Genomic DNA, 22250 nt, shown 5'->3' on the forward strand with positions numbered 1-22250 from the left:
TGCCTTCCCAAAGATTTAATCAGTTCTTCATCTTGTCAATACAAGTAAAATGTTGTTAAATTATTAAAATCGGACGCTTCGTTCTTTTAAAAACTGAGTTAACATTTTTGGCACTTTTTGCCCCGTATCTTCGGAACGGCTAGACCTGCCTTTGGCAAAAACTAGCACGTCTCCTTATCAATACGAATCGAATGTTTTTTGAATTATTCAAATCGGTTGATCGGTGTTCCCAAAATCGTCGACGAAAATTTGTATCCACACACACACCTACATTTATTTTTTCTAAGTATGCCAAAATGTTCAAAAACCTTTGAAACGTAAAAATATATAAAAATTTCATTTTCGATTTTTTTGCGATTGCTATAACTTACCTTACAGAAAGTTCAAAAATCTAGATTCAATTTTAAAAAATTAACAATTGTTTGAAGGATTATTTGGGAATCAGTTAATTATCCCTTTTTTAAAAATGCACAGACTCAAATTATCGTTAGAATTCACCGATTTTATATGATAATCGTTGTAATAAATTATTTCGTCTTACAAACAGATATAATTAATTGTCCAACTATTTTCAAATTCCAATTTTGAAACTCAAAGATGACTTAAAATTTTTAAAAGATACCAATTACAATAGTAAATTGCGTCACAAAGACCGTGCATAGTTTCTTTTTAAAATTTCCATCAATTTTGGTCCGTTTAGATATGATTATCATACTTTCAAACAATTATAGAGATCAGCCGAGCTGCTTTTGCGCAACATTAACACTTTAAAAATTATTAGATTTAAAAAATTTAATATATTCAAGAATATCAATTGAAAATAGCATTTATTAATATTTGGCAACTATTGGTCAAGCAATTTTTGTGATTAACAGTAGTTAAACATCTAAACAGATAAAAAATCGAAGATTGGTTTAATATGGTAAGTATTTAATGGCATAATACTAGATTTACGCTTAATTTCTTAAGCAATAAAATCGGCGACGTGACTTTTTCAATGCTATATAATTATTTATATATTATATTGCGACTTAAAAAATCACAATACATTTGCTCTTAAAGCAGATAACAGAGACTTTTTTGATTATTCATTTTTGAGAAAAAAAATCATTATAAATCATTTTTCTACACATTAGTACATACAAATTTAAACAATTTCGCCAAATAATAAAAGTTACAATGGAAATCGTTTTACAGCCAACAAGCAAATAAAGTCACCCGACTATTAGATACCTTATTTATATATTTTCTTTTATTTCAAAAGCACAACTTGGGTGTATAGGAAACGTATAATAAAAATAATCGTCGAGTAGATATTTCATTGAAAAATATAACAGAGATTTCATAACAACTAGAAAAATCATCGTTTCGGTTATTTATGGATTTATATAAAAGACGTCACCGCATTACGTGACGTAGACAAAGCATTTTCATGCGTGATTTGACGCCATAAAACAACGTGCAATATCAAACGTTTTTAATTAAACCACACACATATATAGAGTGGCTAATTCCAGGCAAATATATATGTTCGAAACTCCATTTATTACACATATTAAAATATATTATTATTAACTATTTGCCTGGATATAAATTGTCGATTTAACCAATCGCTTTCGATAATTATCGTATCCAATTATCACGATTGGGAGAATTTTTGAGTTAGGGGCATTTTTCCTAAAGCAAGTTGCATAAATTTCCCGAAATGGGTAAATATAATATGAACTAGTGGGGTGCATGACATCGTGCCTTAAGGCAAATTGCTGGAACTTCCCGTACCGTAATTAAAATCTTCGTACGGAACCCAGAAAAAAATACACAAATGTGTAATTATGTCATTCTCTATGAAATATTTGATAATTTGATGTGTATAAGTCCATAAACATGTTTGACCGCCAAATGACATATTTTTGACTTATTTTTATTGAAAGTCCATAACCGCTAGACCTGCCTTCCCAAAAATTTAATCAGTTCTTCATCTTGTCAATACAAGTAAAATGTTTTTTGAATTATTAAAATCGGACGCCTTAAACGCGCTTAAAAACTGAGTTACCGTTTTTGGCACTTTTTGCCCCGTATATTCGGAACGTGTAGACCTGCCTTCGCCAAAAACTAATCAGTACGTCTCCTTAACAATACGAATCGAATGTTTTTTAAATTATCCAAACCGGTTATTCCATACAAACATTTGTTTAAACTATATAAATAAACATCAAAATTAAAATCTTGGTACGGAACCCAATAAAAATTTACACAAAATATGTACATATTATGAAAATCTCTACAAAATATCTAATAATTTGATTCGCATATGTCTTATGATCCTTTTGGACCGCCAAAAGGCATTTTTTAAACTTATTTTTATTGAGAGTCCATAATCGCTAGACCTGCCTTCCCAAAAATTTACTTAGTTTTTTATCTTGTCAATACAAGTAAAATCCGTTCTCTTAAAAACTGAGTTTCCGTTTTGGCACTTTTTGCCCTGTATCTTCGGAACGGCTAGACCTTCTTTCGCTAAAAACTAATCAGCACGTCTCCTTATCAATGCAAATCGAATGTTTTTTGACGAAAATTTGTATCCGCACACACACATACATCCATGTTTTAAGGTATGCCAAAATATTTAGAAACCTTTAAACCTAAAGATATATAAAAAATTCCATTTTCGATTTTTTGCGATTACTATAACTTACCCTACGGGAAGTTAATATTCAATATGAATTAATATATAGCAACTTTTAAAAATGGCACGATAGAAGTTTGAAATTTTGTTCCAACACATTATTACAAACTTTAATTAATTCTTATAATTAAACCTTTTTTGTAGGCTCAAAATATTTTAGGATGTTCGTAAAATTCAAGAACTTTGTCATCATAAAACAAAAAAATTAACGAAGAAATGAAATGAACAAAGAAAAGGCTAACTGCTGACTTTCGAACGTTTTTTAATTTTTCAAAATTGTTTCAAAATTTTTGCTAACCTTGGATGAAAAATTGAAATATTCCTGCAAATTATTAAGAAAAAGTTTGGCCGATGGCCGAGCAAAAATAGTCAACGCGAATCCTTACGATTCTTATCGAGTTCCATAGAGAGACTTCAAATGTTTAAAATCGGTTTAGAAAACGTTGACGAAAAGTCAAAATTTGAAACATGCTTTTTCCAATTTGGTTCCAAACGATCTAGAATGACTCAAGAGACCGAAAAAACATTAAATTAGCTATTTAACATATTTTTGAGAAATATTTAGTAGTGAGATTTTCCTTCTTCCACAATAAGTTTAAAAATAATGCAATAATATAGTACTACTATATTATTGACCATCATCTTTTGAAAAAAAATATCAACATCATTTTAAACCGGAATTATAGGACAAACATATTTCTATTGCAGTATTTTTTGGTGTGATTAAAGAGTTGACAGCTAGTGCATTGTATTATGTTGTTAGACTTTCTTGGAGGTTCGACGCGTATTATGCAATTGAATAATTTGTAAATATTATAAATTTTTGTTATTTCTATTTGGTTCCAGATCAAGAAAAAACATATTAAGAGGTTCTTTTGTTATTCTATATTTATTCTCAATATTTTTAAATTCCCGTGGGGTAAGTTATAGTAATGGGCGAAAAATCGAAAATGAAAATTTTTGCATATCTTCACGTTCAAGAGTTTTCTGAACATTTTGGCATACCTTAGAAAAAATTGATGTGTGTGTATGTATGGATACACATATATGGATTTATCGTCCACGTTTTCGGGCACACGGATCAACTAATTTGAATGGTTCAAAAAGCATTCGATTTCTATTGATAGGTAGATGTACTGACAAGTTTTTGGCAAAGGCAAAAACTAGTCACATCGTTACGGAGATAAGGTGCTAAATGTGAAAAAAACTAAGCATCCGATTTGAAAAATTTGCTTGTGTTGACGAAACAAATGCTTTTGGAAAAAAAAATATTTTGAAATTATTTTTTTTTGTATATCTAAAATAATTCAGATTTTAATTTTAATTCTGGCTAAAGTTCTAAAGCTCACTTATATACTTCAAATAAATATTTTTTAACTTTGCAATTCAGATTATATAATTCTTATAAATATTAGACAATGTTACAGTATTTATTTATAATTATCTATTTGAAAACATTTAATACTACTCGATCATTTCGTTACGGTACGGGAAGTTCCAGCAAATTGCCTTAAGGCACGATTGGGCACGATGCCATCTTATTCATAAATTTACTGTAAATAACATAATATTTTACATAAAACTGTAACATTTAGAAATTTCTTATCCTTGTGAAATTTATATTGCCACAATTCAATTAAAAATTGAAATGATAAATAATAAGTAGGAATATTTGATCTCATTGTTAGTGTAGTTTGGTAATATATATATAACGATTAAAAAGAATATATGTTATATATTTCGCGACTTTGTTAATAATTGATAATAGAAATATTTTCACAATTTAAACATACAATTTTGAAAATGGTTTGCATGCAAATGAAGCTACCATTGCAAAGATTAAGTTCGCTCCTTCAACTGCGGCCAAATATTATTAATACCAAATATTATATTTAAAAAGTTAATAAAAGTTTCAGATACTGAAATGCCAATTAATTACACTAAAATACATTAAAAATAGAGTATGGTATCAATGTAAAAACGTACCTAAAACAATAGGCTCAAGATATTTCTATAATCTATTATTCATGAAAATGTAATTAAAAATATGAGTCATAAACTTACAATACTTTATGAATCCTATCCTATTATTAGACACTTTGTATTTAAAATTGCCGGTATTTGATTAGATACTCTTAACCAAATATAAATAAATTTAACTGTAACTTAAAACTATTTTTAACACAGTTATTGAAATTAATAAAGATCTGATACGATGCAGAATATTTTGTTTATGTGCGGGCGTGATGGGGAATAACTCACTTATGATTTTTAAAGTCAACATATACGTACTAATACAACGATATATTATTTTGCAACGATTTTCATAGTACAATAATGAATCATGTCTTTGTTACGTATAATATTAACATAAAACATACACATATTCAAGACTAGTTCATACATTATATTTACATAATAATGGCGCAAATGTTATTACAAACGTTTTTTGTAAACAATTTTGTAAACGGCAATGGAAAATTCGTTACCAAACAATAATTTTGCAAATAAAGGTAAATTGAAAATGCGTCGCATGATATGATTTATTTTTATATGCTAACTTTAAATAAATATAAATTGAAAGAAAGTCTTGAAAATATATACATAACACATATAACCTCTACTAAACCGGTTTTGACAATTAGAATAACTAAGTATCGTAATAAAGCATGTAACATACCACTCTGCGGTTCTAGATTGTTCCATTTTTTGTTGGTTATCGAAAATCCAACATCACTAATAAATTTCAAATTGCACATTAACATTATTTATAATTTTTATAAACAGCAGCATTTGAAAACACAAAACATAACCTTAATTTGGTTTGATACATAATACATAAAGTTTATATACGAGTATGTGTATGTATCATGGCGTCTATTCATCATTTTACACACATTTGCACATAATATTAAAATGGCATCTGGTAAACGAATTATTCATTATTATTATTCATTATTAATTATTATTTATTAAAAATTGAATGTCGATTATTTATGCAGCGGTATCAAATATTTTTATATTATTATAGTTATTTTTATTATTTTTTACAACTTTCAGTTAATTTGAAGTTTTGTTTAATTTGACTGTTAACTTCATTATGTATGTGTGTTTGTATATTATTTATATGTTGGCAAACTGAGTAAACAAAATTTAAAAAAATAAAAATTTAAAAAAATAAAATTTAAGAAAAACTAATAATAACAATAACTATTATTATTTATTATATGTATAGTTCTATTTATTTAAAGAACAGATTGTATTAAATTCGAAAAGTATTAATATTAATACTTTTCGAATTTAATACGATCTGATGTTATTTAAATAAATAGATAGAATAGAATAGAATGTTTACTTATCTATGAATAGAACTATACAGATAATAAATAATAATAGTTATTGTTATTATTAGTTTTTTTTTTTTTATATAATTATAATTTTATCATTAGTATAAATAAATCTTCTGAAGAGAAGATTGCAAAAATGATGAATATTGGAGTAACATAAATGGTGAATATTTCTATTGATTATATAAATTATCTATAAAAAATCCACATTTTTATTGACACTTTTTGTATATTATATATATTGGTAAATTATGTATGGCACTAATATAGTGTTGAATAGATTCTTTAAATCATTTTACTCTACATTTCAATAACACCAATATAATTTTTATGATTCCGATAAGAAGTTTATTAAAACATATAGTCACAGACCATACTGCATCTAATATTTAACATTTACTCATTAAAAAATGAAAGAGTAAAATAATTGCTAAATATTTTTAATGATATACTGAAGAAAATATTAGATATGATTCAGTATACCATTAAGAAAATATTTTCTTTAAAAAATATTGCAATATAAATAAAATTATCACTTACCTTGTCAATCGTCAAATATCAAATGATTCTCTCACAAAATTTGATATTTATATACTCTTCAATATTTGTTTTGAGGATTTAGATTTTTATTGATAATGGATGGTGTGGTTACATTTATCAAACCATTGCGGATTTACTAGATTAGCTATCTTGCAAGCATAATTTTATCATTTTTTGTGGTTTCATTCATCCTATGAGTATACACTGTACGACACACTAAAAGTGATAACTAAGTGACACATATGAATGATTTTTCTAATATACAATATTAAAACACATAGTCCATCATAAACATTATATTATATCATCATGACCTAATGATCTATTAAAACTACTTTAAAATATGTATTATACTTATTTAAAACATAAGTTAAATATCTAAATAATATAAAAGGCACCAATTGAGTGGGACTATATGCATAAGAATTTCGTTTTGCTCTATCATCGCAAATACAAATTTATTTTCACAAATATATAACTAAACACAATTTTTTATAAAACCATTTTACTTACTAACTACTATAATATTATATACAGCATACAGATTGTAAGTAATTATATATACATAGATATCGGTGGGCTACTTATGTAAATATATGCAAATATATAAATATAAATATATATATATATATATATATATACATACATACATAAATTTGTCAATTAACATCATAAAATATCTATTAAAATCATTCAAATATTTACAAAATGATAAATCCATTATTTGTAAAAAACGTTATTTAAAAAAATTATCCACTTATTTGTATAATTTATATTTACAATTACATTCACAGAATGTATAAACAATTATTAAATAAAATCCATATAAAATTATATTTCTCTTTGTACGTAATTGCACATAATCTTAATAAAATTATGAGATTTCAGAATTTTGAATTTGGTAAGATTATATCCAGAATATTCGGAATATACATTTAAAAAATTAACTGTTACATATGCGTAATATATATATATATATATATATATATATACAAAAATAAAATTGTATTATAAAAATATATATGAATAGAGACAATAAGTATAAAAATCTTCACAGATAAAAAATAAATTATATACTAAAATTCAGATCTTTTTACATTTTACAATTAATTAACAGAAAATAAATTTTTAACAAAATGAAACAAAATGTTAAAAATTTAATGTGGAGAATTCATAATATTGATTATATAAATCAAACTAATAAAATTTAGAGAATATTACTACTTAATCCAATTTAATTCTAATTGTGTAGTTGAGTATATTGTAAGGCTATCCCAGGTTTAGTATATTAACCTAAAAAGTCTCCTAATTCATTTTTAGATCTTCTTAATAATTCACTAGAAACAACAGTTAATTCAGAAAAAGTTCGTCTCTCTGAAGGTGAAAATTTCCAACAAGAATGCATTAATTCTAAATAAATCTCATTAGAACACCTTTTGGGACATTTCAGTCTGAAAACATTAACAATATTAATGAATAAATGCCAAATAAATTGTTACTTGACAAATTAAAAAATATATGTAAAAACGCCATGATGTTAATTTTGATAAATTAGGACAAATTATCTCGTAGTCATATATTAAACTGAGTTCATACAAGTGTCAAACCTATATCGAAATCTATCCAAAAATAAATTCAAAATGTAAAATATTCATTTAGAATTATATTATTTTCAAAGGTTAAGTATTAGTAACATGATCAATTGTGAGATAGCTTCCAGACCCTTGATAAATATGAAGTAAAATAATCCATAAAAATGTAGAAAGTTTTTATTAACAAATTATGAATTATTTTTATGACTCATAATGCAAAACTAATCAGATGAATTAGTGCTTGCATATTTTTATATCAAATAATTTAATAAAATAACAAACCTTTCTCCACTTTTTAAAATTTTGAACATGGTGTGTTGTGGTGGTTCAGTATTAACACTGTCAACTTCTCCAAGAAGTTGAGAATTTGAATTATTGAATCCAGATGATGACAAAGCTGCAACTGTCGACATACTTGGCAGAACCGGATCCTCCCCATAAGAAAACATTTCGAACATTGTAATACCATAGGACCACACATCAGATCGGGATGAAAATTTACCATCACACAAACTTTCTGGAGCATACCTAGAATAACAATTAATAAATGTAAATAAGTGGTTAAAAATAAAAACCAAATTAATAAACTGTCCCTCTTTAAAATTTCAAATATCATTTAATACATTGAGTAATGGGTTAATAATCACATTAACTATATATTACTAATAAAATATTATAAAAAGACAATTATAATTGTTCAATTATAATATTGAAAAATAAATTTTATTTTGATAATTGTCAATCACTATTCATTAAGAATTTTCTAAAAAATATAAATAGTCTAGAACCAAAGACATTAATTAAATTATTCCAACCATAAATTAATAAGTATATTTTATAGATTATCAAACCCAGGTAACATACCAAAATAAATAACTTTGATTTATCTATTGACATATATTTTTGAGTCACCTATTTACAAAAGTTATGTAGTTTTATGGAGTTACCATACTACTAAATAAAATTTAACCAATACTAACTTAAAAAATATATTAAAAATTTACAAATACCATTTTATTGGGAGATCTCTATTTGTTTTCAGAATATAGTAATCTTCTTTGCCTCCAGTAACTTGTGCTAATCCAAAATCTGATATTTTCACTAAATTTTCATTAGCTACCAATATATTTCGAGCAGCTAAATCTCGATGCACTATGTGCTTTTTTCCAAGATATTCCATTCCTTCAGCGATGTCTAGTGCATACTTCAATAACTGTGGTTGTTTGATTTTATCACGATGTATTTTTAAATAACTTTGTAATGAACCATTGGCAACATACTCCATTACTAATGATATTTCAGGTTCATCAAATACACATAGGATCTCAACAATATTTGGATGTTTTAAAGTCTGTAGAAAATTGCAAAGATTTATAAAATTTATTTAAAGATAATGTAATAATAATAGATATAAATTAGAACAATAATAGTACCTTCATTATTGAAATTTCTCTTTCAAAATCTTGTAAACATGAATTTAAAGCATTAGTTTTCAATTTCTTCACAGCAACTAACTGCGGTTCAGTATCTTTATCCTTTTCCAAGTTTCCTCTATACACTTCTCCATAAAAACCCTAAATAGATTAAGTTGATAAAAAAACTCTTAAGTTACTATGTAAATATTAAACTTTATATTACCTGCCCAATGCGACCCTGCAATACTAAATTACAATCTGAGCTGAGTTCGAATATAATTTGCATTGCATCCATCAGATCTAGTGAAGGGCTTGATGTAAGATTGCAAGATATTGTTGAACTATCAAAATGATCATCCTATAATATAAAAGAATCTGAAGTGAATATCCATAATGCAATATAAATAAAGCAAAATAAGATTAATTTAATAAAAAACCTTGTCCCAAATTGAAAATCCATTGCTTCCACTGATATCTGATGTAAGTGATTTATTATCACGTTCCATATCATGTGCAGAAAAAACATCTCGTATTAAAAATGTGTCATCTGAAATATAATTATTTCTTCTTATTAAAGAAAGCAATTAAATGTTTGATTAGATTATGAGTTTATTATACCCGTTGCAGTTGAAAATATACTTTGTTTTGAGCCATTTACATCACGAAAACCTTTGGGGTATACAGTGCTATAAGAGTGTGTTCTTCTAGAGTTAAAAACTGTAAGTACAAAGCATGTTTTATAAGAATCCTATGGAAAATATAAAAATTCCATTCAAAACTACCTCCATATAAAATTTGATTCATATCTCGCATAATTTCTTGCGATTGTATTCTACTATGAGGATCGATTTTCCAACAGTTCTTCATGAGCAGATATACATCATCAGGACAAGCATCCGGTTTATGCAATCGTCGCCCAGATAAATAAAACTATAAACAATTTAAATCAAATAGTTTTTAAAAATATTTACATTTAAAATTATTACAGATGTTACTTACTTGTTTACACTCTCCAAAACTTAAATCACTAATTTCAGATCCCAATGAAAAGATTTCCCAAAGTGTAGTTGCAAATGCCCAAACATCAGCAACAGTACTTTTTTTAACAAACTCAAAATTATTATGAAACTCTGGTGGAATCCAATGAATGCTGTAACAACAAACATGTAAACATTTCTATCTATCATAAAAAATAGAATAACTATAAAACTTACTCTGCATCTGTGTAAGTAATGTTTAATCCTGGTTCTGATAACCTTACAACAAAGCTCTTGCTGTCGTAACTTGCTACCATAAGTTTACTGCACCTGATCTTTCCGTGTACTATACCATTTTCATGCTGAAAATTATTTGAAATAAATAAAAATATATTCGTTAATGTAATTCGTTATTTGTTTGAATTTAAGGAAACATTTCCTATACCAAATTCCATAGTGCTGTGGCTAATTGTGAACCAGCTTCAACCATATCAACCTCTTGTATCCTTGAAGCATTTTTTCGCAAATATTGATCCAGAGGGCCCGAACTAAGATATTCCATAACCATTGATACTGGGCTGGATAATGTTACGCCGTAAAGGCGCACCAATGCAGAATTCTTGACAAATGCCCATTTTCCACAAAGTTCAATAAACTCCTAATAAGAAGAAACATAAATAAGAAGAATAATTATGAATATATAATTTGCACGTTTAGCCAAATAAATAAAGACGTTTTGTCTTTTTTAATATTATTCAAAATCATATATGTTTGAGAAAGAAATTTTTTTAAAATAAAAATAGGTATTTAGGTCATTTTTTTCATTATACTTTTATACGTATCTCGAATAGTGTTTTAGAAAAAAATGTACTATTAAGAAATCAAACTGCAAAAATACATCAAACTCATTATATAAAGTTAATTCTAGACCATTCTAGACGGAATGCGATTAATTTTAATTTTGGCGGAAAAGACACTTATGATATCTATCGATTTAAAAGAAAAAAACATAGCAGATACATATTTTTTGAAACACAGTAAAGTTATATGATAAATTATAAATAACAACTGTACTTATAATAACTATTCTAAATATGTAAATAAATAAACAAATATATTTTTCCAAAGAAAAACACTCAAAAACTTATCTATAATGTAAAAATTAATCGCAAAATGTGTTGGTAAGCGCATAACTCAACAACGCCTGGACCAATTTGGCCAATTCTTTTTTTAAAATGTTCGTTGGAGTCCAAGAATGGTTCTTACGGCGGGAAAAAATCTAATAATTGCCGGGAAAACCCTAAAAACAGTACTTTTCTTTTCGAATTTGTCTGAACTTTTTTACTGTGCTCCAATTCGTATGAAATTTTGAAATTAGGCTTATCTTACTCTCAAGTTCAAAAGTAAAAATAATTTAGACTTCTTTACCATTTCTCGGGGAAATGACATCCCTCTCAGTGGTGTAATTTCATTTTTTTTTTTCAAATATTTTTCAAAATATTTTATAATGTTTTTCAAAAAAGCAAATACTTATCATTTTATTTAAAGCTGTTGTACATCAAAGCTCCATATGGATGGAGTTATATACATAATAACATAAACATAATAATTTTTAACTAATTGGTAAATATTAGTATAGGTTATTAAAAAAATTTGAAACTTTTGAATGTAAACTTAAGTATAGGACAACGTCTGTCGGGTCACCTAGTTTCCTTATATAATATAAAAATATATAAAAATTTTTTCCTTGTTCTAAAATGTTTCTGATTTTGAATAATATTTGAAAAAACAAAATTGGAAGAAATGAACAATATCGAAGCCGCTACTAAAGACTTTCTGCGAAATCCTTGTTGACTTTGCTGGTTCTTGAGAAATCAAAGTTAACTTTATAAGCTGTGTTATCATTGTAAGTTTAATGAAAACAATACAAATAAACAAACATTAAATTGATTAAATCACATTTAGTGATGAGTAAAATTTCAAGGAAATATCATTTTAACTAGCAATGATCCTAAAAATATAACTATTGCAAACGAAACAATTTGAAATAGAGAGTCTAAAAATAATATTTCTTATTGGGAAATATAATTTTTCGATTCGCATTTTAATAGAATATTATGTAACGCAAACTGATTCAATTTGCTTCTGATTATTATTATATATGTAAAATAGACATATTAAAATTGTTTAAAACCACCAACGTTCGCTCTCCAGTTTTTTAGTGATGTACTCAAATTACTAATAGTTAAATTAGTTAAATTAATTACTCTATTAGAAAGACGCAAATACTAAAGAAAATTTGTTTAACTGTGTGAAATCGAAATTAAAATATAAACAAATATTATTACAAAGATATAAGATCTTATTACTTGCGTTATTGTAACTAGTTTTAGCCAAATATCACATCATTTACTCGCGTTAAAATTAATTAGTCAAAGAACTGGTCACAATAAGTCATAGTGAGTGATCATATAGTTTTTCTTTAGAAAATATATATTTATATTATGGCTAAGCAATTAACTAATGCATCATTATCTATAAACTATGGTTTTATAAGCAAGATTTCGAAGATATAATTATTCAAATAAGCATAAAATAATTATGGTAAATTATATAACTTTCTTCTAAATATGGCTAAAATTAAATTCACCTTAAGATTATCTTGAGTATGTTCAGATTTAAGAACTTTCATCGCAACTTCCATTTTTTTGCCTGGTGCTGCTTTCCACATAGCACGGTAGAAACACATTCTTCCGCCGCAAGTATTCTTTGCAGAACCTTTGAGAGAAATCAAATTACTTTGGTTAAAAATTACATATAAGGTTCATTAAAAATAATAACACAAATTAAATAAAAAATAATCTTATTATTAGAATAAAACAATATTGTAGAATTTGATCACTATATTTATTCAGTTTCACTTGTGGATATAGGCTCATAAACTTGTGTTATTGGTTTCTTTACTTGTGGTATAGGCTCATGTGTTATTGAACCGTGTGCCCACAATAACTAAAACTACAATTACAGTGAAAAATATTATAGCCGCCAAGACAACCTCTTCGTAACCCATCCATCCAAAAATATATTTAGTTAATTCATCTTCCATAACGTAGGTAAGAAAATTCGGTTTCTTTTTCACGTTGACCCAATATAAACTAGTAATCCAAGTAAAATTTAAATCTTCTTGAGCTATTTCACAAGACCATTCACCGTCGTGTTCGTAACTTGCTTTTTTTATATATATAGTGTCAACTGCCTCTAAAGGTACAATCCATAGTCTTTGAATAAAGATCCATTGGTTGTCCATTTCAGAGATAAATCATTATAGACATAGCCTGAAATTTGATAATAATAAATTATCATTTATTGAACTTAATTAAATAAAACATAAAAAGTACAATATAAACCAATAAAAAATCTTGTACATACTACTGTACACCCTGAGAAATTCATTTTATAGTTTATTATTGTCGTTGGTGCGCAATTCATTTAAATCAGACATTTTTACTCAAAAAAATAAAAAAAATATGAACATAATAACTTGTTCCCTTTCGATTCGATCAATCAAAACTTATTAACAAAATTTATCAAACGAACCAAAATTTTCAAACTCTTATTAACTTCCAAGTGTGTGTATGTGTATGTGTGTGTGCGGATACAAATTTTCGTCGACAATTTCGGGAACACGGTTCAACCGATTTCAACTATTCAAAAAACATAAGGAAACGTGGTGATTAGTTTTCGGCATATGCAGGTCTAGCCGTTTCGAAGATACGGGGCAAAAAATGCCAAAAACGGTAACTCAGTTTTTAGGAGAACGGAGCGTCCTATTTTAATAATTCGAAAAACATTTTATTTGTACTGATAAGATGAAGAACTGATTAAGGCAGGTCTAGCGGTTTCGGAGATCTAGTAAAAAAAAGTGAAAAAAATGCCATTTTGAGGTCAAAAATGATCATTAGACATATGCACATCAAATTATCAGATATTTTAATAATGTGTATCATATTTCTATGGATTTTGTAACATCGTTTGTTCATTAGACGGCGATGCGGCGCTTACGCGCTTCGATATTTCGTACTGGATTGCTTTGAAAAAAAGTTCAAAATTTACAAAATATTTCAAACCAAAAAAAAAACATTTTTTTCCAAAAAAGTAATTTTTTTCCTAAAAATTTAAAATTTCTCAAAAATCTATTTTTTCAAAATTTAAAACATATTCATCTTTTTTAAAAATTCAATTTTTGGTACGGGAAGTTCCAGCAATTTGCCTTAAAGCACGGTGCCATACACCACTAGTTCTATTCTAATTTAGAAGAATGAGGGACGCTAAACTATAAGATTCGATATGCGTTTTTATAGAGTAATGGGTACATGCAAGAAGATGAACAATGATAAAAAAAATCATTTGATATACATGAACACTATAATTCATATTTACATTTTAAATTTGCGCTTGACAAAAATATTTTGAAATTATCCTAAATCCAAGGTACTAAAGAATATTAGAATTTGGTATATATCACCAGCAAAGTGAAAATAATAATTTTACTGTTCGATGAGAAATATGTAATATTAAATAGTAATTACTGTAAATAGTTATCGACTTTGCACAATATTGTAACAATTAAATACCTAGTACAACTCCGTGACATTTCAACTTGAAATCATAAGAGACCCTTGTATCAATGTAAGGAGTTTTAGCCTGGACTGTGACAGCAACCACTTTTAAGACAGTTTTTTGTTTGGTGATTCGGTATAATACCAGCATATATATTCCGCTTTCGTTAACCGTGGCTCTGTTAATAAAAAACTATTATTTCTGCATTTTGAATGTTACCCAATTCTGGGAGTAGAATAAGACCATTTAACGTCCATTGATATTTTGAATTGGGTGCCTCTTTCTGTATTAAGAGCAACAGTTTTAATGGAGAAGTCAGTTCTATACTATCGCCTTCAGTCACATGCATATTGTAGTGATTAGTTTGTAAATAATGCTTTATATTTCTTCAGTATTTAACGAAATGTCGCCGCATTCAAATTCATTACATGAACCTGTAGATACGTGAGGTCCTTCACAAAGTTTACCGAATATATTCGGGGGAGGATTGTTACATTTTCTTGATCGTCTCTGTAATGTTTATTGAAAACATTTACTGTTAATTTTAAACAATAATGTATATATACCTATCATATATATATACCGTCAAATTGACGCAATGCATATTTGTTTAAAAAAATCTAATAATTTATGCACAGGTTGAGTTGAACAGTTTAATATAAGTCTTTGCATTCACATTGCAGCTTCTAATTTTATTGCACGTTTTGGTAACATTTTTGAAAACTTAATGTTGGCGTTAAATGAGGGGACGTCCATTAATCACGTGATCGATTTTTCAAGGATTTTTGGACCGCCCTCCCCTTTGGTGATACGTGGTGATATTCAAAATTACCTTCCCTCCCCCACCAAACCACGTGTATTTTTATTTGTAAAATTTTTTTTGGAAAGTTTGGATTTGTTGAAAACTATCCAAATCTTACTATAACCCTCCTCCCCCACGTGATATTTCGTGATTTTTTGTGAAACCTCCCAGCCCCCTATAAACCTCACGTGATTAATGAACGCACCCTGATCTAAAACATCATATCATATATTTCGGATACAGCATTAGACAACATTGCAGTAAACAAATTACCTTAATTAAATTAATTACTGTAAAATACAAAGCTAAAACGATAATAAGACTAACATTAATATGATGTAATGCAATTCACAACAACATGAAGAAAACTTCTTATAATAATGTGACAAACCGACTAAGGAACGCATGATGATAGATTGTTCAGTATTCAAAACGACAGTCTTGAAATTTTACTGAAATTCGATTTTCGAATGACGAGATGATCTTTTTTGTTAACGATTTCATTGTGTACAAAATAACATGATATAAGTGGTCTTCTGCATCTCAGTCTTTTCCTTAATATTATATTTTCTAGTTGAAAGCACTCGGTCAATTTGATAAATTTCGTAAAGAAAGTTTATCAAAATAGAAATTCTATATATAATATCAATTATTCAGAATTTTATTTCAAAGTTAGAATTGCGTCAAATTAACGAGCTCGGTAAACCTAGTGTTAAAATATTACAATATATCTCTCAATGCAAATTTATAATTGTGAAGGGCAAATAAAAGCCTTACATTTTCACTCAATATGTCCGCAGGATAACACATAGATGATTTGTAGGAAGCAGCAACTTTAAGAAGATATATGTCAAAATTTCATGACTATCGGACCATCAGTTTACAAGTTACAGAGGTTCAAGTGACGCTACCTTTAAGGTTTTTGAAACCCTGAATGCGAAGAAATTTCGTGTATTGATTTATCATTGGTTTTTGATGGGTAAAAATACCATTGCTGCCAAAGTATCGCTTGATAAGTGTTATCTGGACTGTTCCAAATAGAGGTGGATGGTGAAGAAGTGGTTTGCTGATTTTAATCGTGGCCATACAGTCAATGACGATGCTGAACGTCTGAAGGCCAATTGAGGTGGTTACACCGGAAAATATCAAAAAAGTCCACCGAAACGTTTTGGAAAACCGAAAAGTAAAATTGCCTGAGATAGCTGACACCCTAAAGATATCGATAGAACGTGATGGACATATCGTTCACGAATATTTGAATGGAAAAACTCTCTGTGCTAAATGGGTGCCGCGCAAACTCACATTTGACCAGAAGCATAACGGGTTGATGATTCATAGAGTATTTGGAGCTGTTTAATCAAAATAAAACTGAGTTTTTGCATCAAATGTCACCATGGATATGACCTGGCTTCAACACTAACTACGGAGTCGAATAGACAGCCGAATGAACTAGACGATGACGAGAAAAAATGCAACCAATCAGCTGGCAAGGTTATTGCGTCAGTTTTTTGGAATACGCAAGAAATGATCTCTGCAAAAAGGCCAGACTATCAACAGTGAATATTTAATAACATTGTTGAAACATTTGAAACACGGCCCAATTTGAAAAACAAAACCGTGCTGTTCCATCAGAACAATGCACCAAGTCACAATTCCGTGAAAACAATGGCAAAATAACTTGAATTAGGCTCCAAATCACTTTCCGACTCACTATATTTTCTAGATCCCCAGCGACCATATTCTGTTTTCAGATCTCAAAAGGATGCTCACTCTATGTATGATGAGATGATGGCCGAATTTTATGGCTAAGTACAAATCGTACTACAGAAATGGTTTTCAAAAAGTTCGGAGATCACTATAATGGGTGTAGCGTTCTCAAAGTAAACTATATTGAATTAAAAAAATAATTTTGCCAAAAAGATGTTTTAGTTATCCTACGGACTTATTGAGTAAAGTGATATACAGCGGTATATTATTAAATCAACTGTTTGCCAGTTATATATAAATAAAAGTATACATATCATCAAACAATAATCGAAGTTGTTATCTTACTCCAGTCCCTCCTCCGCAAGTGACAGTGCACTGCCAATCAGACCATGGACCCAACGACCATCTCTGGGCTCATCGCTTATGTCCGGGGGCGCGCAATTGGCGCACCAAACCAGCCAGCCTTTTCTAACTCACGGCGAACCAATAAAATAACAATGGTTCCTTAATTCAGAGTGCTTCAAAACCTCTGTTCCATTTTCGAGAACATACAATTGGGATTCATTAAATAGGATTGTCACAATCTGCATAGAATATTATTTAGAATGAATAAATATTATAGTAGTTTATAATTAGAAAACACTCATCTCCAATATTGCAATATGTATTACAATATTTTGTAAATTCAGCGTGAACTATTACGCAAAACAAAAAAAAAAACGCAATAATACAAACCGTCCAATTATGTTCAACAAATACAGGATGATCAAGATGAACTGTTTCTAAAACTGTCCTATTTTTTCCATTAATTTTACTGAATCCGATACTATTGCCAGCATTTTCAAATGATATCTCATGATATTCTGAAGTTTGGGGCAAAAGGATTAACGTAACTAAAGCTGATCCAATTCCACGCAAATACAACGTTAAATTGTTAAAGTCTTTGTACAAAATGGGGATAGAGTTTTCCGTGGTCACATTTTCTTCTTGTATTTTAGTTTCAACCGTCCAAAGATTTATCGGCTGAATTTTAGTTATGCCAGAAGTCGTAGTATTTTCAGTCAAGCATTCGTCGCATGGAAAACTTATTCCTGTAGTTTAATATCATATAGTGTTATATCAAAAAGCAGCAAAATATTATAACTTCGTACCAAAATAAATCATTTACCCACGGGATTTCCATTTATAGATTTAAAAGACAAAAATACAGGATTGAATTTCGTTCTATTATTGTTTTCACTATCGTATTCAAATAGTGCAAACGACGATTCTTCGTAACCAAAACTAAGTTTTCCTCGCGATGTTTTCAACCAATAATTTCCCCATTTTCCCGAAGGAAGTAAATGAGGAAGGATTGCCTCTTTTAATAAAACGGTTTTATTACGATTCTTAAATGATAAGATAACCTAAAAGAAAGATGAAAATGAAAAAAAAAGAATTAAATGAAATGAGTATTTTCCATAATTATATCAATAATAGAAAAACGAAACTTGTACATCACCTTTTCGTTTTCCGATGCCCCAATCGTTAAATTAAACGATTTTGTTTTATTTCGAGAAACTATTTCAAAGATTATTCCATCCGATTCCAGGGGATTCCATTGTTTTAATGAAAAGCGTAAACCACTATATTCACCTATGTAATTAGTAATAAATATTTCAAACAATAATCATTATTTGAATATATTGAATTTATACCAGTTTCTTTCCAATGAGGCATTACAAAATTAAGTCTCCCAGTTACAAATCCATAAGTAAGAATGATACAATTTTCTGATTTTGTACAATCGGGTACAGTGCAACTATCATACGGAACATATGGATCAGTTGTGTAGCACCAGGGACCTATCGCAAGTATTAATTATTTATGATATTCATAATTACTAAACAAGAATTAAAAACGATACCTCCAATATTATTGGAAGGGTCTCGGCAATAATTCTCTACAGCCGACAAATTTCTATCGGAAAAAGAAGATTCGTTCAAATGATTTTCTTTCACAACATGCGGCGCGTTTGCGAGCCATCGTTGACATGTTCTATTCGATCTATAATTGATTATAACACAGAAGAATATTATCGAATATAACATAATTATTTTAAGTATTTCTCGTGTTATATGTATTTAGAGACTGTAGGTTCAGAAAATAAATATTATTTCATAACCATACATTTTATGATTGCTAAATGATATATAAACTACAATGCTCTGCTTAAAGACGCGTGAGAGATTCCATTTAGCATCGCAGTACTCAACGAGTTATTTTTGATTACAGTCACAGGGAATTTTTCAATTGTAATCATATTTTTATACATTTTAGTGAGAATACTCATATATATACGATATATACACAACCAAATATATATCTTTAAATGTTTAATTGGAATTTAATTACAAATGTAAACATTTATCTTCTTATATATAAAAATGAATCGCAAAATGTGTTTGTAAGCGCATAACTCAACAACGCCTGGACCAATTTGACCAATTCTTTTTTTAAAATGTTCGTTGAAGTCCAAGAATGGTTCTTACGGCGAGAAAAAATCGAATAATTGCCGGGAAAACCCTAAAAATTCCTTTTCTCATAGAGACGTTTTCTAATTAAAACGTAGAATCAATTTGAGCTTTATTGCTATTATATATATAGTTCATATTAAATTACAAGCACTCACTGTATACTCCTCCTAAACGATTATTCGGATTTTGATAATCTTTCTGAAGTTGTTAAGGAAATTTTCTAGAATGTATGTGAATATAAAGTACTGGGATTAATGTGCAATATTGTAGAAATAAATAGAAAAAATTGTAAAAAACGACGTCATTGTTTGTATTGAAAACAAATGAAAACTATCATCTGCCAAAAATTTCAATTTACTTATGAGAATAGTATGATAAATTTATGATTATGAATAAGGAAAATGAAATGTCTATATTATTATTGCCAAAAAGCAGCTGAGATGCGCCAGAAATTAAAATAATATAAAATACAGTATATGTATGGTAGATTAATGATACACACATGAACAGGATATGACAAATTAATTCACTTAAAATATGAAATTAAGTATTAATCAGGACCGGTCCTACCTTTAACGCAATGCATGCAAAAAATACGAGCGCACGCCTTAGGGGCGCCTTTATAGTTTTTTTTTTTCAATATATAATTTCTTTGCATCTTTTACTAATCTTTCCAAAATATTTTTAAAATTCGTAAAAATTTCACTTTATAACAACAAATGGGAAAGTAAAAATGAATACATACAATTCGGCCCTCACGATATCGATTAGGAGAAGTTTAACATGCAATTTTGGATATCTTTCTTTAATAATAAAAAATCGAATTAATTTAATCCAACATGAAGTACCAGTGTTATGTTATGATTATGGTTATGTTATACCGTTTAAAAGACTTCAATTTCCAATATAGTGTGAAAATTGAGACTCATCATTTTATTTAAAGCAGTTCTACATTTAACATCGTTCATATTACCAATGTATATGCATTTTGGCGTGAAGAGTAATTGAAAAACAATAATTATTATTTTAGGTAAACGGTAAATATTAGTATATTATATTAAAAAATTGTAGGCATGGGTACAGGGCAACGTCTGTCGCGTCATCTAGTTATTAATAAATGTTTACATTTGTAATTCCAATGAAACATTAATTAATTGATAATTTACAAACATTATGAAACCTTCAACTCATCTTATCGCCCATATCGTACTTTGTTATATTTAATTGACCGACGTAATCATTTCCTGTCCCTGCTCTTCGACAATCGGTCGCCTTGCAATTGCGAATATTGCAATACCGTTTTTCAACTTTGTTACTATCGTTGTTAACGAAACAATAAGGTCCTTTGTTATCCCCTGTAGGATTTCGACAATAGTTTCGAGCCAGAGCTACCGATTTATCGACAAAAATACTGTCAGAATGCAGTTCTTTAGGAACAGCGTAAGACATCCAAGGCCAACATGGTCTATGATTATCCGCAATGTTCTGAATTCCAGAGTATGTTGGTTCAGCCTGGTTCATAATAAATATTAAAAATCACAACTTATTTTCTGTAAATAAGAATTTCAAACCTTAATAATTTTGAAAACTTTATGAATAAAATAAAAAACATTTTCTTTTTGCTCCAAGTAAAAATTACACTAATATTATAAGGTTGTTTGGAAAGTCACTAAGTTTTTCACCACAGAGAATTTAACTAAATTTTTTTGAACCGAACATCACACTTAAGCCCTATGATTATTATATGATTTAGAAGCATATATTTTGAGACTTGTGTGTAAAAAATTCTAACGATTATATGCAGTAGTTTTTGGATGGTGCCACTTTGAATACGGAAAGAATTAAGCAGCATTTGTCATATTTTACTCTTTTACTATAAAAAAGTTAAAAATACTGCTTAAGTCAAAACGAAATTGACCGATGTGTATGGAAATGACTTGTTGATAGTACGACGGTGCCAAAACTGGTTTGGTAAATTTCATTCCTGGTATTTTGATCTCCAAGATGCACCACGTCCAAGAAGTACGGTTGAAGCTGACAAAAACACGAGA

At 28.3% G+C, this 22250-nt stretch overlaps 2 protein-coding genes across 2 annotated transcripts in view; both read right to left on the minus strand.

Moving 5' to 3' along the window:
• Positions 1 to 7757: 7757 nt before the first annotated feature.
• On the minus strand, positions 7758 to 10705 carry LOC113366245 (tyrosine-protein kinase hopscotch-like). The gene is made up of 9 exons (XM_026607821.1): positions 10577 to 10705; positions 10360 to 10507; positions 10196 to 10294; positions 10015 to 10124; positions 9801 to 9935; positions 9596 to 9736; positions 9173 to 9513; positions 8445 to 8690; positions 7758 to 8021 (listed from the first exon to the last, which is right to left on the minus strand). The coding sequence occupies exons 2-9, from the start codon at positions 10442 to 10444 to the stop codon at positions 7859 to 7861; spliced, it is 1320 nt and encodes a 439-aa protein (XP_026463606.1). The 5' UTR covers positions 10445 to 10507; positions 10577 to 10705; the 3' UTR covers positions 7758 to 7858.
• A 67-nt stretch (positions 10706 to 10772) lies between these two features.
• The window catches only part of LOC113367050 (tyrosine-protein kinase hopscotch-like), a gene marked incomplete in the record, with an annotated part of 58407 nt that continues 46929 nt past the window's right edge, over positions 10773 to 22250 (minus strand). The window contains 3 exon segments of the mRNA XM_026608681.1: positions 10773 to 10916; positions 11000 to 11212; positions 13205 to 13321. Coding sequence (XP_026464466.1) covers positions 10788 to 10916; positions 11000 to 11212; positions 13205 to 13321 — 459 coding nt within the window.

The sequence above is a fragment of the Ctenocephalides felis genome, unplaced genomic scaffold, assembly GCF_003426905.1.
Source record: "Ctenocephalides felis isolate EL2017-DRISC unplaced genomic scaffold, ASM342690v1 CF-g0.4_SCAFFOLD_01170, whole genome shotgun sequence".
In the NCBI taxonomy this organism is placed as follows: Eukaryota; Metazoa; Arthropoda; class Insecta; order Siphonaptera; family Pulicidae; genus Ctenocephalides; species Ctenocephalides felis.

Excerpts from the sequence above, each read along its gene's own strand:
- LOC113366245 (XM_026607821.1), bottom strand. The coding sequence starts at position 10,444 with ATGAAGAACTGTTGGAAAATCGATCCTCATAGTAGAATACAATCGCAA. Across the intron at positions 9,737-9,800 it reads TGCAGGGTCGCATTGGGCAG|GGTTTTTATGGAGAAGTGTA; the intron begins GTAATATAAAGT and ends TAATCTATTTAG. Across the intron at positions 8,691-9,172 it reads AGAGATCTCCCAATAAAATG|GTATGCTCCAGAAAGTTTGT; the intron begins GTATTTGTAAAT and ends TTGTTATTCTAG.